Genomic DNA, 16,836 nt, shown 5'->3' with positions numbered 1-16,836 from the left:
CATGTACAATTTGTACGTTTTGATATGCTTCCCCCTCATAGTTGGCGATTGTTGTAGTGACATTTACGAGTCTGTGGTAGCGATGAGAATGAAATGCTGGCAGGGTTCCTCCTGTTTCCTCTTCTAATATTTAACTTTTTTTCAATGATTGCCAGGTTTTTCTTATACGAAACCTATTTTAAAATTACCGCCTGAAATGAAACGAATGCATGAACATAGGGATTATAAACTTAACTTCTGCAAATATAAAATTTTAACACGGCAATATCATTTCACCACATTTCAGTAGCAGGTGCTATAACATTAATTGAAACACATGAGTTATTTTTTAAGTTCTAAATATAATTTATTTACGTTTGAACTAACTTCTTGTTGATTTTTTGTATATTATTTTGTGGTTGGGTATGTTCTGCTTAGATTTCAATTTTTCATCATTAACTAGTCAAAAATGTGAAATATATATGTGTATTTCAATTACAGTGAAACCTTCAAGAAGTGAACATCCACTTCGCCTAAAATATGTCCACATTTCGGCGGTGTTCTCTTATGAAGCTTCCGTTTTTTAAGACTCTCCAAGTTTGAGATGTTTCACTGTATATTGATGTCAATGCTATAGACAATTTCCGTTTTTTTCTTTATTGAAAAAAGCAAACGATCGAATTGTGATATTTACTAGTACCGGTTTCATATTATGTAGTTTATTTTTGTTCTTTCAGATTTGGAGATGAAATTCGATAATATGGATTTTAGTTCAGTTTGTCCAAAACCTAAGAATTTGTGTTCGGATACAAAGGAAAAGATTTTCAAGTTTTGACATATCCAAGACTAAACAATGGAAAAATCACAGCAAATCGATTTTCATTGCGAAACCCAGTGAAGTTTTGATCGGTTACTATCCTTAAATATATTTATAAAGGAAAAACATTCTTGATGGTATATCTCCAACGCATCAATTTGGTGATTTGGTATACATTATAAAAAGAATGTATCCGCGAAATTAAACTTATCATAACAGGGTGGAAAAACAATTGAATAAAAAGTAAGAAGACTTTTTGTATGGAATAGGAAGCAATATATTGATAAAATGCATTCTATGCCATGTAATCAATAATTGTTGCAATTTAATATTCGGCTATTTTCATGTTGCTGATACTACTATGATAATTACATGATTTGTGTATGCATTATGTGTATAATGTTATAAATACAGCATTTAATATACATTTATAAATATTCAAGTAGAAGTTAAGATCTGGTTGTTGGTTGCCCTAGATAAAAATATTAAAAAGAGTCCAAAAAATAAATGGTTTGTCTTCGTGCGAAATTAATACCAATTTGCATGTTCATTGAAGTTAAATTTTCCAAGCTTGCTCTACTTGCATTATGTATTTTTTGATGTTGTTAATTTGATCGAATATAACATTTGAATGAATGATGACACAGCTATTGATGTATAGCTTTTAGAAATCTTTACAATATTTTCCTGCAAAGTGTTATAAGTTATACGTATAAAATGATTTTAGCACTTTCAATTTTATAACATTTGTAATAAATTATTAATGTTCATTGGATGGTTGTTTTGTATGTTCAAATAAGACGATTAACTGTGGGTTAGAAGTAGTGTAAAGTTACAGTACATTTTGCTGTGTTTTACTTAGCGTGGATTTTTCTCTTCAAATCTTCTCATTTTTGTTTTTGGAGTAATTTGTTTTTTTTTTTTGTTTTTAGCTGGTTTCGCCACATCATACTTATTCTCATGCTTAACTTGAGGAACATTGTTGCACTCTAGGTCCTGGACCTTCGTCGTAACGATCATCTTCATCATATGCCATGCGATGATGTTGTTGATCTCGGCGTTGTTTAGGATCAAATTCGGACTGTGGAAAAAAAGAGAAAAGGGTCATTCAATTAATACGTATTAAGCTTAAACTACGGGTAACAGTTGCATATCAAAGATCGGAGCAGACCAGAGAAATATTAAAATCTGATCAGATCTAGCTAGTATTATGTACAGTTTTGATGTAATGTTAAATCTCATCATTCATGTATATCAGGATAAATTCACTAAATTGAATAAAACACTGTTATATAGTCCCAGGCGAGTGCCTAGTCGCAAGCAGAATTTCGTATTCAGCCCAAATTCCTTATATTTCGGGGTAATGACGACTAGGTTTTGCAAAATGGACGTTAAAATTATAAGCACTTCCGTAATACTAAAGTAGTTTTCCGATTTTTCATGTACTACCACCAATGACAAAGTGAATTTAATATGAAATCTAAAGCAACACTTGTTTTTGTGGTACAATTTCCACAAAGAAATTAGGTGCCTTTTTACAAACTAATGCAATGTTTTGAAATTGAAACGTACAAAAAGTGTTATCGGAACAAAAGGCGATTAAAAGCCCAGCTATCCTATATCTTACTTTTTACCTAGTGATCTGTTATAGTAATGATGAGGTCTATTTGGAAAAGATTCGCTGTTTATATACAGACAGATTATTTTGGAGACGGGCTCTATATATCCCCAAACTATAAAATTAGGCGTAAGAGAATAAGCAAGATACTTACCAACGTCACCTGCTCAGCATCAATTGGAATGGCTACTTCTGGTCTAGGTGGCAAACATTGCTCCAAAGCGGGAATAACAGAAACTGGAATAGAATCCGGGAAGATCACTTCGAACTGAATGATTAAACGTCCCTTTTCTAGAGGGTTCTTGTATAAAGGCATGCCTTCATCCATGATGCACTTGGTCATTTCATGTTTTATAACTTCTCCAGGTGCTGAGCTTATAACCAAATCTCGGTCATCCAAAGTTCGAATCACCCGATTGAAACCGCACAGTGCTTCAACAAGTTGAATTGGCATTTTCATCATCAAATCTGTGCCTGCATGTACGAAGGTATGATGTTCCTTTTCATCCAGCAAAATGATGATATCTCCTGGTTGGGACTCGGGTTCGTGATCCCCTTCACCGTTAAAAATAATTTTTTGGCCATCTCGCATGCCTTTTTCGATATGTACTTCCAGTACTTTACGTTCACGCATTGTTTTACGACCATTGCACTGCTTGCAACGATCTTTTTCCAAAATATTTTCACCAGTACCGGCACACTTGCGACACACCTGTTCGATGTGTTGGACCAATCCGGGGCCGATTTGTTGAATGCGTGATTCCAAACCGGCTCCGTTACATTGCAAACACTTCTCAATTGCACCTTTTTTGCCACCACGTCCCTCGCATTTGTCACAGATGACACTCTTTTGCAGGGCCAATTTGCGTGTTGCGCCATTGTACAGCTCCTCGAGCTGCACTGACATCTGATGGACAACATCTTTGCCGCGGCGTTCCCTGCGACGACCCGTGCTGAAACCACCACCAAAGAATTTCTCGAAGAAGTCCATGGGATTGCGGAAGTCGCCAGTATCGGCGCCACCTTTTTTAATAGCAGCTTCACCACCTTCGTCATAAATTGACCTTTTCTCGGGGTCAGACAATACTTCATAGGCCTGTGAAATAGCTTTGAATTTTTCACCCTCATTTGGGTTCTTGTCTGGATGGTATTTCAAGGCCAACTTTCTGTACGACTTTTTCAACTCATCTGGACTGGCATTAGGTTTGACACCCAAAAGGTCATAATATCCAGTTTCTTTAACCATTATGCTTTAAAAATATATGTGTGGCTATAAAAATCTTAATTTGTCTGCTGCTTTCAAATAACTTCTGTATGTGGCGATTTATTCCTTACTAGGTTATACTCTCTACTTCTTCTTGTTAACTCGTTGTACACACAATGATGACAAAAGGGATGAAAAGGTTCTGTAAAGAGGATATAAAATAAAAATAAGTTTTGACTTGAGGAGTTGCCATATCATATAAATATTAAATTTGTAATGATTTTACGAATTGACTACTTTGGCCTGTTTTGGTCACCCTGACTTCTTTGGCCTGTTTGGTCAACCTAATTTTTTATTATTTTTTTTTTAATTTTCGGTCAAAATTAGATTTTCAATTTTGACTGCAGTTTACTCAGATTTATTTTTTACTACCAATTTTCCGTAAAAAATATGTTGGTGCCACAATTTTGCATGAGGATCAGCCTATAGCGTATGCGTCAGGTTCGTTAACAGAATCTCAGAAAAATTATGCTCAGATTGAGAAGGAGCTTTTTGCTATATTATTTGGATGCAGAAAATTTCATCAGTATATTTATGGTGCTGTGGAAACAGATCACAACCCTTTGATAACTCTATTCGATAAGCCTTTATATAAAATTCCACCACGATTGCAGCGTTTTATGTTGTGTTTGCAGAGTTATAGTTTATCGGTGCAATATAGACCTGGCAGGGATTTGAAAATAGCTGATATTCACTGCAATTATATTTATTCGCATTTGGAAATTCCGTTTGTTGATGTTTATTCCATTGGGGAGCATAGTAAGAAGGATGACACTTTTATGGATTGCAGGATACACACGTAATGGTTGGCCGGATTGTCGTAGTAAACTTGAGGATGATGTAAAGAATATCGGCTGCATTGAAATCTATGAATGATATTATTTATACAAGTCGCTATCATTACGTCGCAATTGTAAGTTTTCATATAATTTATCGAAACAGTGAAACATATACGAAGTGGATACTCACGGTGGCCTGAATTTTGTCTACATTTGGATGTGGACACTTATGAGAGGTTGCTTTTAGTGCGAGTGTCAATTTTTGCAATCATCGCAATGACCTATTGTTCAACATATTCCAAAAGTTTTTCTTTCTCTTGCTATTTCCATTCCATTAATAAGTCTGTGACTGCTCCGTACACACCAGGGACTAAACCTGTGCCGGTCCTGAGGCTGATCCATCTTCCGAGGGATATTTACTTTGAAATTTTAAAGCAAAGCTCCATAGGTGAATAGTACAAAAACTTCTAGTACATATTTTTTGATAAATATACATAAAAATTGGACATTGGACTGTGAATGGATATGGTAAGCGTTTCTCGTTTCGGAATCGCACATTAAATAAAAAGCAACCACAAGACGATTTTGAATGAAAAACGAATTGAAACATTGATTGCGTTCAATTTCATATTTTAAAATTGAATAAAAAAAGTAACCGGCTTGAAAACCGAACAGCCAAAATATTGTCCACTTACAGATCCGAAATTCTTCCAGAATATTTTATTATAGAATAACAATAACTGGTGACGCACAGCAAATGAAATACACAACACACGGTTATTGTGCACTTTCCTTCCTATATTTATTTACTGAACAACTACACAGCGATGACGATGGCATCCCCTTTTTTCCTATAGCAGCTGGCTCCATCATGCGAATCACAAAATACAACGCTGACAACTATAACTTTGGGGGTTAGTAAGAGAGAGCGGAGAGCTAGCACCAACACATGGAAAAAATTAGCAATGAAAACATTAACAAAAGGAAAGAATAACAGAGAACACGCAAAAAAAATTATCGATTTCCACATGTATCTGAGGTGAAGTAAAAAAAACGAAAATTAAGTAAATACCGTCAGCATCTTACGAACTTTGTATATTTACAGGAAAGAAATAATAAAACAGAATATTTTAGACATTTAAATAGACTAGCGAATTTTAGAAACGGTATATTTTCCAAAGCTACTAGACGATTACTAAGGGGGGAAATATGAAAAAAGGTGCATATGGGGTACGAGAGCGATGCATACATAGGTTTCAAAGGGCATTAGACAACGTAGGGCAGGTGTTTCTCACCCGATGAACAGAATTCTTGCAACACAATCATTATTTTTCTTTAATTCCCCAACTGTTTGTTACAACAAACCAATTACATAAAAATGTGCTGAAATTACCAAAAATTCTGAGAAGTTAAAGAACCCATCAAACACATACATAGATAAATTGTCAGACTTTTCACCACAAATGCGTCACTTGGTAACAGTTATACAAAGAAAAGGTGGACTATTCCCGCATTACCTTTTTTTTTGGAAAAAAAATTAAAGCCCCATAGGATTAATGCGGAAATGGCGTTTCTTTAATTTGGCTTTAATGTATATAAGAATTACAATTTTCTTTGGCTCACACAATTTTTTTAATGATTACAATATATTCCTTTTGTTATAGTAAATTCAAATATTCGCAGCTTTCTAAATTATTAATAGTTTTATAAAAAATTAACAGAGGAAAACTCACACAAACTTATATGATCCGTCGCGTTGGAAATTTATTTTACGAATGTGATAGATAGCGTTTCTTCAATTTTCTAGAAGGAACCGAACACAAATCGTATACGCCAGGGATGAAAACTTGAATTTTTAAAAGGTAGTAAAATGAACTCAAAAATGTACTTTTTGATAAGTAATAGTAGTTTATTTATACTCACCACCATAGAACGGTTATTGTGGTATACTAAATGTTTTGCCTTTATAATGCTATGTTCCCACAGACTCGTTTTCCTCATTCGTTTTTCCAAAACATTTCACCTTTCACACCGAGTTGAGATGTTTTAGTTTGACAGTTACCATGGAAACTAGAAATTCACATTTACTCGAAATTATCATATATGCAACGTATGTTCAATTAATTACCGCGAGCATAAAGGGAAAACATTTGTTAAGTTATGCGCTTTACATATTATCAGTTATTCCGGACGGAATGTCGGTGTTTGTAAAGAATCTTACGATGTGTCGGATCGATACAACTTGTCGGCGATGACTAAATAATCGGTAAATGTGTTATCGATCCCATAAACATGCAGCAGTATCGATTATGCCTTCGGACTTAACTTATATTGTGCACAATATATGGCATATGTTCGACACGAGCACTGTCGTCCGGAATAACTGATAGTCTGTAAATCGCATTATTTGCACATGTCCATGTTCTTCAAAGCCTTTATTTATTCCTTTTTTTATGAAACTTATTTCAATATTTTGACATATATTTTGAAAAAGGTATGTTATTCGGAGTATATTCCAAATTAGGTGGGTTAACATTCTAAAATTGACGTGTTTTTGAGGAAAACTTGTGACTCAGACATAAGTTTTTCCGGACGGAATGTCTGTGTTTGTAAATAATCTTACAGTGTGTCGGATCGATACAACTTGTCGGCGATGACTAAATAATCGGTAAATGTGTTATCGATCCCATAAGCATGCAGCAGTATCGATTATGCTTTCGGACTTAACTTATAATGTGTATAATGTTCGACACGATCAATCCCTGCCAACATTTTTTGAATTTGGGGACTCTTTTGAGAATCCCCACTACGTCGAAAACAATCATATACGACATCAAAAACTCGTCGGAAAAGCGCCGTCACTATTGAGAAGTTGTACCACGCCAAGTTACTACAAAAATGTTTCGCATGAGTGCAATTATTAGGTGCCTTTATAGATCAATTTAGAACGACGCCAATAAGGGACCCTCCAAACAATCAGAAAAAGTGCATTTTAAGATAGTTGTAAAAGAATCATTGTGGTCGAGTAAAACACGTTTGTTTAGATATTTATTAATTTGATTAAACATTTACAAATTCTTAAAAATATAAAATTTATACCACTATCACATTACATTTAACATAATTTTTGGCATTAATGATGATGTTGAGTTACAAGTAGCGAGTTAGATGTTGCTGCGTCTATCAACCAGTGTTTTTATTCCATGGAGGCAGCGTGTCTGTAAAATATCTGAAAAACAATCACTTTATTCCATTTGGAAAATCACCAAATTGTTCACCAATATACCTTTCACAATTTTAAGCGTATAATCTGTTTTCAGAACTTTATTTTCGTTTTAATTTAATTAAAATATAACAAGCTGGTTGCGCTTGGCGTTTCACAAAAAATAAAATGGCTTTTGTAAAAGTAGTGATGGCAAAATACATGTATGTACTTTTTGATGTACCTTTTCATGATGGTTGAAGTGACATTTACGAGTCTGTGGTAACGATGAGGTTGAAATGGAACTTTGAAATGCTGGCAGGGATGTCGTCCGGAATAACTGATAGTCTGTAAAGCGCATAAAGGGCATGAAAATACGTTCACACTAGACACGAAATCTCGCTATTTAGAACCAAAATCTCTTTACAAATCTCAAGTGTTCGGACTGGCAAAATAACGAGATTTCGTAGATTTGAGGATTTAACAGCTGTTCGTAAATATTTCAATACAAACACAAACCCGTATGCCCTGCCAGCATTTCAAAGTTCCATTTCAACCTCATCGTTACCACAGACTCGTAAATGTCACTTCAACCATCATGAAAAGGTACATCAAAAAGTACATGCAAGTAATTTGCCATCCCTACTGTTAAAAAAACCATTTTTTTTGTGAAACGCCAAGCGCAACCAGCTTGTTATATTTTAATTAAATAAAAATGAAAATAAAATTCTGAAAACATAGATTATACGCTTAAAATTGTGAAAGGTATATTGGTGAACAATTTAGTGATTTTCCAAATGGAATAAAGTGATTGTTTTTCAGATATTTTACAGACACGCTGCCTCCATGGAATAAAAACACTGGTTGATAGACGCAGCAACATGTAACTCGCTACTTGTAACTCAACATCATCATTAATGCCAAAAATTATGTTAAATGTAATGTGATAGTGGTATAAATGTTATATTTTTAAGAATTTGTAAATGTTTAATCAAATTAATAAATATCTAAACAAACGTGTTTTACTCGACCACAATGATTCTTTTACAACTATCTTAAAATGCACTTTTTCTGATTGTTTGGAGGGTCCCTTATTGGCGTCGTTCTAAATTGATCTATAAAGGCACCTAATAATTGCACTCATGCGAAACATTTTTGTAGTAACTTGGCGTGGTACAACTTCTCAATAGTGACGGCGCTTTTCCGACGAGTTTTTGATGTCGTATATGATTGTTTTCGACGTAGTGGGGATTCTCAAAAGAGTCCCCAAATTCAAAAAATGTTGGCAGGGTGGGTACACACACACACACATTCATCTACAAGGAAAAAAGGGGCAGGGTTGCAAAAAGCGCATTTTTAGTACTAAAACCACAGTTGTACAAGGCAGTATAGAGGATTTTGAAAGAGATTTTGTTGAAATCCTCTACGAGCCAGCTGATATTTGCCTATTGCAAATCTACTGAGATCTAGGAGGATTTCGGCCAAAGTCCTCGTTTACGAGAATTTCCTGTCTAGTGTGAACGTAGTATACGAGCCAGCTGATATTTGCCTATTGCAAATCTACTGAGATCTAGGAGGATTTCGGCCAAAATCCTCGTTTACGAGGATTTCGTGTCTAGTGCGAAAGTAGTATTATAGTCTGGACGGGGCATAAAAGAACTCGCAGAAAAATTTGTCTTATGCGCTTTTCAGACTATCACTTATTCCGGACGACAGTGCTCGTGTCGAACATATCCCATATATTGTGCACATTATAAGTTAAGTCCGAAGGCATAATCGATACTGCTGCATGTTTATGGGATCGATAACACATTTACCGATTATTTAGTCATCGCCGACAAGTCGTATCGATCCGACACACTGTAAGATTCTTTACAAACACCGACATTCCGTCCGGAATAACTGATAGTCTGTAAAGCGCATTAGACTATAAGCTTATCTGGACTGAAAGTCTGTGTTTGTGAAGAATCTTATAATGTGGCCAATCGATACGAATTGTCGGCGATGACTAAATAGTCGATAAATGTGTTCTCGATCTCATTAACAAGCGATTGTGACGTCGGTCATAACTGGGTGTCGGGATTGATATTGGCGACTTCATTTTATGCGCTTTACAGACTATCAGTTATTCCGGACGACAGTGCTCGTGTCGAACATATCCCATATATTGTGCACATTATAAGTTAAGTCCGAAGGCATAATTGATACTGCATTTCGATAACACATTTACCGATTAATTAGTCATCGCCGACATGTCGTATCGATCCGACACACTGTAAGATTCTTTACAAACACCGATATTCCGTCCGGAATAAGTGATAGTCTGTAAAGCGCATTATGCGCCGTGCGTGTCGAACATATCCCATCCCAATAAACACAGGCTGAGCGTTTTTCAAATGCAACAACTTTTCAGTTTGAGGGTAAATATAATTTTCAACATAAATTCAACATGACTTGAAATAGCTCATCTTCAATACATCTTCAAATTGTTTGCGAATTACTTCCAATTTGCCAAAATGTTGACGAAATCTTTGAAAAGGTGTTGAAGATAATATGAGAAAACTTTGACAAAACACTACCCTAAAATGCAACGAAAAAACCATGTGGTTTTCAATACTTATTTGTGCAACGAAGTTCGTGGTCAATTGCAAGAAGTAAAAAATGGAAAATTTTAGACAAATAAAATAGTTTATAAAAATAGGTAAGTGACAATAATAAATGAAATAAAACTTTAAGGAAGTCACTAAATGTATATCTCTTTGCAGAAAACTAAAATTATGGATACTACGTTTTTGAAAACATTAAAAAGCTGACCGATGAAAAAATGGTGGACAATTAACTGGAACTGCTTCAAATAGTTTATAATAATTGGTACGTCAATATAAAAAATTAAATCATCACTTTAGAGAAGTCACTAAATTTAAATCTCTTTGCAGAAAACTAAAATCTTTGGATGCTACATTCTTGCAAACATTAAGAAGCTGACCAATGAAAAATGAGTGGCTTATCGACATGAAAAAGTTTCCGGAAACATTACAAGTGCAACCAATTAAAATTGTTAAAAACAATAAATTGTTGAAATCAACAACTTCTGGATGAAAATGTGCATCACATCGTCAGTTTAATTCATATGCTATTATCAGTTTAAAGTGGATATTTTGTGAATTCCTTCTGCTGGAAATCAATTCTAACACGCGGTCCAGTACGTTCCTAATTTCAAATTGCCCGCATGTTAATAAATTTTAATGCTGTTTTATGACACCAAAAGGAAGGAAATAGAATTATCAATGCAAAAGTGTTTACTAATAATGTTTAAGATATTTAAAGTTTTGTTGTTTGCTTTTTTTGTTCTTATTTGTTGATATGTTTAATAAGATTATTATTTATCAATTGGTATTGTAGTGTATTATGTAGTGTAGTGTATTATTATATATTTTATTTTGATAAAAATGAATAAATTATACAAAATTCATAGAATTTTGGCTTTGACTTTCAATTTGAAGTGGGGATTTCATACAAATTTAGGTTGAAAAGTATTTGCAACAATGTTAATTTTGAATTTGACTCGCATCGAAAATTGTTTGACAAATTATTGAGTAGCGATGCATTTCAATTTGAGGATAACACTTGAGATATTATTGCTAATGTGTTGAATTTCACTGTTGAGGGTAATGTCTGTTTTTTGTTGAGAACGCGATTTTCTCAACAATTTCTCAACTTGAATATTACCCTAATCCTTTGAAAAAATGTTTGAAAAATTGTTGAAATTTAGCATTTTTCAAACGTTTGTGTTTATTGGGATACATTCATACATTGGCAACATTATAGGTTAAGTCCGAAGGCATAATCGATACTGCTGCGTGTTTATGGGATCGATAACACATTTACAGATTATTTAGTCATAGCCGACAATTCGTATCGATTGGACGCACTGTAATGCGCTTTACAGACTATCAGTTATTCCGGACGGAATGTCGGTGTTTGTAAAGAATCTTATAGTGTGTCGGATCGATACGACTTGTCGGCGACGACTTAATAATCGGTAAATGTGTTATCGATCCCATAAACATGCAGCAGTATCGATTATGCCTTCGGACTTAACTTATAATGTGCACAATATATGGAATATGTTCGACACGAGCACTGTCGTCCGGAATAACTGATAGTCTGTAAAGCGCATAAGATTCTTTACAAAAACGCACATTTTCCGTCCGGATGCATTATGAATATGAACGCCCCACATGTGGCACATCGTTTGTTAATTTCGTAGTACTTTGATATCAATTGATACGTACTACTCCATTATACATCCCTGATATTTAGTGTACTTTAAAGAAGAAGAAGAAAGAAAATAAAAATGGCGTGTCAAAAATAACAGCGTCGTTATGGTATTAGTATTTTTGTGAAATTATTTGTGATAAATCTTCATTGAATGTTATTAGACAATTTCGAGTTGATGAAAACTCGTAAAAACCATTGGAAATCAATCTCTGTACATTTTTCTACAATTGTAATAAAGAGATATACTGAATAGACGGCATAACCTCTAAATAAGTGACATAAATATTGGTAATATGAAAGAAGAAGCAGAGACTTGTAGTAAATTGCCGCCTAAAATAATAATGGGTGGTGTTGGCGGCAGTCCGGCAACAACAATGATCCAATGTTCACCAACATCATTAAACACAGCAAGATACTCCACCAGCAACTCGACGCAGTCGAGTCCGGCGTCCTCGTCCACTCCAAGCAAGCATCAACCCAGTGACGAAATACTTGCCTCATTGTTGAGAATGAACAATTTTGACTCAATATCAAGCATCAAAGATGAGTCCTTGGACATCGATTTGTCCGCTTGTGTCACAATAAGTGATCCGTCGGGCATGATTGGTGGTAATAGTTTGTCATCGTCTGATTTTTGGAAAGCGTTAGATGAAAGTGCACAAACACCACAGTTAGATGTTAGTGGGGGAGGATCGGTGAGTGTAGGGTGCAGTAGATCACCTCCATCGCCAAGTGGTAGCAGCAACAGCATTATAATTTCCAGTGAAAAATGTGACATAAATATTACATTGAAAAAAGAACAAATGGATTTCAGTGGAACATTTCTTAAACCATCGAGTGGTATTAGTTTTTCGCCATTAAAACGTTCTAGCAAACCAACGCAGCATTTGGATCAACAACTCAAGGAAAAGTCGCCACTCAGATTTTCCAAATCGGATGGTGGAGGATTTGGCGGTGTAAATGGTCCTCCCTCTTTGACCCCCATTATAAGATTAAACCAATTTCCAAAACCGCCAATAGACTTGCCTAAGATAAATGGAGTAGCATCTACAAATCTTAATGCGATTAAAAAAGAAGTTGTGACAATTAATAACAATGGTAGTATGACAGAACCTCCGCCTTTAGCCGCATTGGATAGTACTACAAGTAAAAATGAATCGGCGCCTAAAATAGTTGTGGATCCCATATATAATTGCTTGGATTGTGATCTTGCATTCCAAGGAGGCCAGGAATTGGCAAATCATAACAACCACCGCATCATATATAAATGCATGGAGTGTGATCGCGAATTTGATGCAGAATCTTCACTCAAGAAACATTTGAAAACTCATCGTCCCATGGATGCCCGCAAGGATGCTTGGAAGAAGTGTCCCGACTGTGGAAAGTGGTAAGAAATTTATTGTCATATACAACCTCATAAGTTGTTGTTAGATATTGGAAAACACTTGCTGTCTGAAATTAGATATGAAAAAATTGGAAACCAAAGAAAATGTATTGTTTTTCATTCGTCTTTTACTAATCTGTATAAATTGCATTTGTCCGTTTCAGCCTTAAACTAGGTAGCATGTGGATGCATCGTAAAATACATACTGAAAATAAAAAGTACGGCTGTGAAATATGTGGTCAGAAATTTGTGCAGAAAATTAACTTAACTCATCATCAACGTATCCATACTAATACCAAACCGTATGAATGCTCCGAGTGTCAGAAACGTTTTCAGGAGCGTAGTCATTTGCAACGTCACCAGAAATATCACGCCCAAACTAGATCATATCGATGTGAAAAATGCGGTAAAATGTACAAAACCGAACGGTGTCTAAAGGTTCACAATTTGGTGCATTTGGAGCAGCGTCCATTCGCTTGTACTGTGTGTGACAAATCGTTTATATCCAACTCGAAACTCAAGCAGCATTCGAATATTCATACAGGTAAGTTCAACCATTGCTTAGAAAAGGGAAATTTAACTAAATTCTATTTTTACAGGCGAGAGACCTTTTAAATGCAATTACTGTCCCAGGGACTTCACAAATTTCCCCAATTGGTTAAAGCACACTCGTCGTCGTCATAAGGTAGACCATAAAACTGGTGAAATGTTAGAAAACATTCCTTCGTACTGCTCCAAAAAATCCACACGTACACCAAAGGAAAAGAAAACCAATGGGGATACAAAAACTACAGCCAATGGCCGAACGCAAACAACACAACAGAATACAGCTGCGAGCTCAAGTATAAATCACAACATTGATCTCATTAAAATGGATACAAGTGACACTGGCACGAATACCACACCTACTATAATTACGTCTGTCGTTCCTTTAGCTTCCACAGCTATTAGCACCACCACCACCGTAACCACAAGAATGTCTAATCCTGCGGTTAATATCAATGGTCCGCCACCACTAACTAAGGTACCGGCCAAACGTAAGAAAAAAATACCAGTTGCTATCAACTCTGTAATAAAAGCAGAAATGGATGCAGGGAAATCTAATTTTATAGTCACGACTTCGACAGCACAGAACGCGCCATTAGTAAATATGACAACCTCGAGTGGTATTGGTCCTCCGCCTCTTGCTTTAGTTTTTAGTACTAAACCTATCAATGTTATTACGACTAATATGGTATCAAACACCACCTCCACCTCTCCAATTGTTACGACACAACAACATAATTCATCGGCGAGTATGAAAGTGGAAAAATCAAAAAGGGAGCGAAAGCAATCAATGCCAAAGCAGGTTCAACAAGTCCCTCCACCGATAATAATCAAGAAAGAATTCATAGAACCAAAAGCTGAAATGATTGTGCAGCAGGTGCAACACCAACGACAAACACAGGAATCACAACAGACTAAAGCACCATTTCCCGATTTGCATTGCCTAAGCATAACATCAGCCGAGGAATTAATAATGGAACAGGCGTTAGAAATGGAAGAGTGTGGTCTGTTTAAACCAACAACAACGGCAGCTGCTGCTGTCAACGTAATGCCAAATTTTGCTGAGACGGACAATGCTATATCGTCCGAGTCTGTGGCGAATATGCATTTCAAAATTAAAGAGGAACATCATGACATGGAATTGAAGACAGAAGAATATGGTATGACTAAAAAAATTTCTGTTAAAATACGCATATTAATTTCTATTTATTTTTATTATAGATTCCGTCAAAAAGAAAATATCTTCACTGGAATCGTCCCCGTTTTCCTCTCCGGCCTCAATGGAATTCGGCTCTTCTACGTTGTCATCGGATTTTTCCGGAAATAACTTCTATTTGCCACAATTTACCATCACGAACAATCAATTAATTTCCACAAACTCATCCATTGCAACAATGAAAGTTGAAGATACTAGCCATGCGACAAGGCAAGTTCGTCAACTTGTGGCAACTAATATAAATGGTGTTCCCGAACTGATACAAATTACCAATAGTGGTAATACCAGATATTTAAAAACTAACATAGCCTCAAGTAATAGTAACAACACAATTAACAATAATGACAATGCATCTTCTTTTATTAACCAACTGTATCTGCCGCTGACAGTTAATGCTGGTCCGGTTCTGATGAAATCACATCAGGCCCTGCCGTCAGTGGATACGCTACTATTTTCCCACTCGAAGCTGGCACTTTTTAATAATCGTAACTTACCAAAACAAGCGACAACAGCTCAACCCAATTTGTCCTAATCCAAAGTTTAATTAACTTTCCATAGTTTAAGTTCGTTAAATAAGTTTTAGTTGTAATTCTTACTCAAACATTACCCTTTCTCTTATGTATTGTTTTCAATTCACACAACTGCAATTAATCTTTTTATGTAAAGGAAACAAAAACCATATATCGATTTCCCTCCCTAATATAATAAACTTTAATATAAACTTAAGTTTTGCTACTTTCGGTCAAAGCCTTTTCCCTCTCAGTTTTTTTCTTTCTTGAATGTGTGGTAGTCTTGTTTAGTTTAGAAATTAGACATTAATATAAAACAAGAATCGAATGTTATACATATTTATATAAATATGAATATATATATTTTTCTGCAAACATTTTTCTTTAATATGAAGATCTTTATTAGTATTTAGTAGTTTGTATAAAGATTTTTTTGTAAGAAAGCGCAACAGTGGTAAATAAAAAAGATCAAGTTCATCTCAAAGTAATTCGTTTAAAAATCATTCTTCCTAAGCCATATGATCGGTTGCCTTACTGTTATCGGTACTATTTTGCAGTTCTCTCAAGGCACATTTTAATATTTGTTAACATCAGAAAATCTCCGGGCATCACCAGTTATATAAATTTAAACACATGCGACATCTATTTATTATACAACACACTTTTATAGGGTTACAGTCTACGCTAAGGTTTCATCAAAGATGTAACTTTCCTAAAGATGCCTTACTTCAGATGTAGAATATGAACAACAGGGGCCTCTTAGTGAATATGGTTACCATCTTTCACTCATTTGAAAATTGATTTCTGAACTTGCACCAGAGAGAATAAAAAGACAAGAGGACGAAACTGTGAAGCGAAACTGAGTCAGTAGGTGGCAGTCGGGAAAATGTCTCTAATATCATGCAGTTTTTGTCAGCACTTCTCTCAAATATCATACAGTTTGCATCGGCGTCAATAGGGTTTAGAACCTACTTTGTAATAACAAATGTTCTTTTATATCCCTGTCATCATTTTTTGAATATGACGGCGCTTCTGAGAATCCCCACCACGTCGAAAACAGTCGTATATGATATCGGAAACTCCTCGCAAAAGCGCCGTCACTATTGAGAAGTTGTACCAGGCCAAGTCACTACAAAAAAATATCGCATGAGTGCAATTATTAGGTGCCTTTTTAGATAAATTTAGAATGACGCAAATAAGAGCCCCTTCAAACAATCAGAAAAATGCATTTTATGATAGTT

General features: G+C 35.3%; 2 protein-coding genes and 3 long non-coding RNA genes across 6 annotated transcripts; 3 read left to right on the top strand and 2 right to left on the bottom strand.

The window, feature by feature from the left end:
• Positions 1–321: 321 nt before the first annotated feature.
• Positions 322–6,311, bottom strand: Droj2 (DnaJ heat shock protein family (Hsp40) member A4-like). 2 transcript variants are annotated; one of them, XM_075294735.1, is made up of 3 exons: positions 6,191–6,311; positions 2,569–3,820; positions 322–1,877 (listed from the first exon to the last, which is right to left on the bottom strand). In XM_075294735.1, the coding sequence occupies exons 2-3, from the start codon at positions 3,658–3,660 to the stop codon at positions 1,761–1,763; spliced, it is 1,209 nt and encodes a 402-aa protein (XP_075150850.1). In that variant the 5' UTR covers positions 3,661–3,820; positions 6,191–6,311; the 3' UTR covers positions 322–1,760. The 2 variants fall into 2 exon arrangements, with proteins under 2 accessions (XP_075150850.1, XP_075150855.1); XM_075294740.1 differs by having other exon boundaries at positions 5,975–6,195.
• A 1,161-nt stretch (positions 6,312–7,472) lies between these two features.
• Positions 7,473–8,056, bottom strand: LOC142219771 (uncharacterized). Its single transcript, XR_012717759.1, has 2 exons — positions 7,744–8,056; positions 7,473–7,686 (listed from the first exon to the last, which is right to left on the bottom strand). It is a non-coding gene; the product is annotated as an uncharacterized LOC142219771 (long non-coding RNA).
• Positions 8,057–8,193: 137 nt separating this feature from the next.
• Positions 8,194–8,695, top strand: LOC142219770 (uncharacterized). Its single transcript, XR_012717758.1, has 2 exons — positions 8,194–8,424; positions 8,482–8,695. It is a non-coding gene; the product is annotated as an uncharacterized LOC142219770 (long non-coding RNA).
• Positions 8,696–10,032: 1,337 nt separating this feature from the next.
• LOC142219769 (uncharacterized) lies at positions 10,033–11,136 on the top strand. The gene is made up of 3 exons (XR_012717757.1): positions 10,033–10,360; positions 10,425–10,530; positions 10,596–11,136. It is a non-coding gene; the product is annotated as an uncharacterized LOC142219769 (long non-coding RNA).
• Positions 11,137–11,998: 862 nt separating this feature from the next.
• wdn (wings down) lies at positions 11,999–15,812 on the top strand. Its single transcript, XM_075294727.1, has 4 exons — positions 11,999–13,327; positions 13,489–13,868; positions 13,924–15,030; positions 15,092–15,812. Exons 1-4 carry the CDS (start codon positions 12,234–12,236, stop codon positions 15,616–15,618), a joined length of 3,108 nt encoding a protein of 1,035 aa, XP_075150842.1. The 5' UTR covers positions 11,999–12,233; the 3' UTR covers positions 15,619–15,812.
• The last annotated feature ends 1,024 nt before the right edge of the window (positions 15,813–16,836 follow it).

Source organism: Haematobia irritans, chromosome 1 (assembly GCF_050003625.1).
Source record: "Haematobia irritans isolate KBUSLIRL chromosome 1, ASM5000362v1, whole genome shotgun sequence".
NCBI classification, from domain to species: Eukaryota; Metazoa; Arthropoda; class Insecta; order Diptera; family Muscidae; genus Haematobia; species Haematobia irritans.
This window is presented reverse-complemented; position numbering and strand designations above follow the sequence as displayed.

Coding starts and splice junctions, on each gene's coding strand:
- Droj2 (XM_075294735.1), bottom strand. CDS start 3,660: ATGGTTAAAGAAACTGGATATTATGACCTTTTGGGTGTCAAACCTAAT. Junction 1,878..2,568: donor ATGCTGAGCAGGTGACGTTG/GTAAGTATCTTG, acceptor TTTTTTCCACAG/TCCGAATTTGATCCTAAACA.
- wdn (XM_075294727.1), top strand. CDS start 12,234: ATGAAAGAAGAAGCAGAGACTTGTAGTAAATTGCCGCCTAAAATAATA. Junction 13,869..13,923: donor GCATTCGAATATTCATACAG/GTAAGTTCAACC, acceptor CTATTTTTACAG/GCGAGAGACCTTTTAAATGC. Junction 15,031..15,091: donor ATTGAAGACAGAAGAATATG/GTATGACTAAAA, acceptor TTTTTATTATAG/ATTCCGTCAAAAAGAAAATA.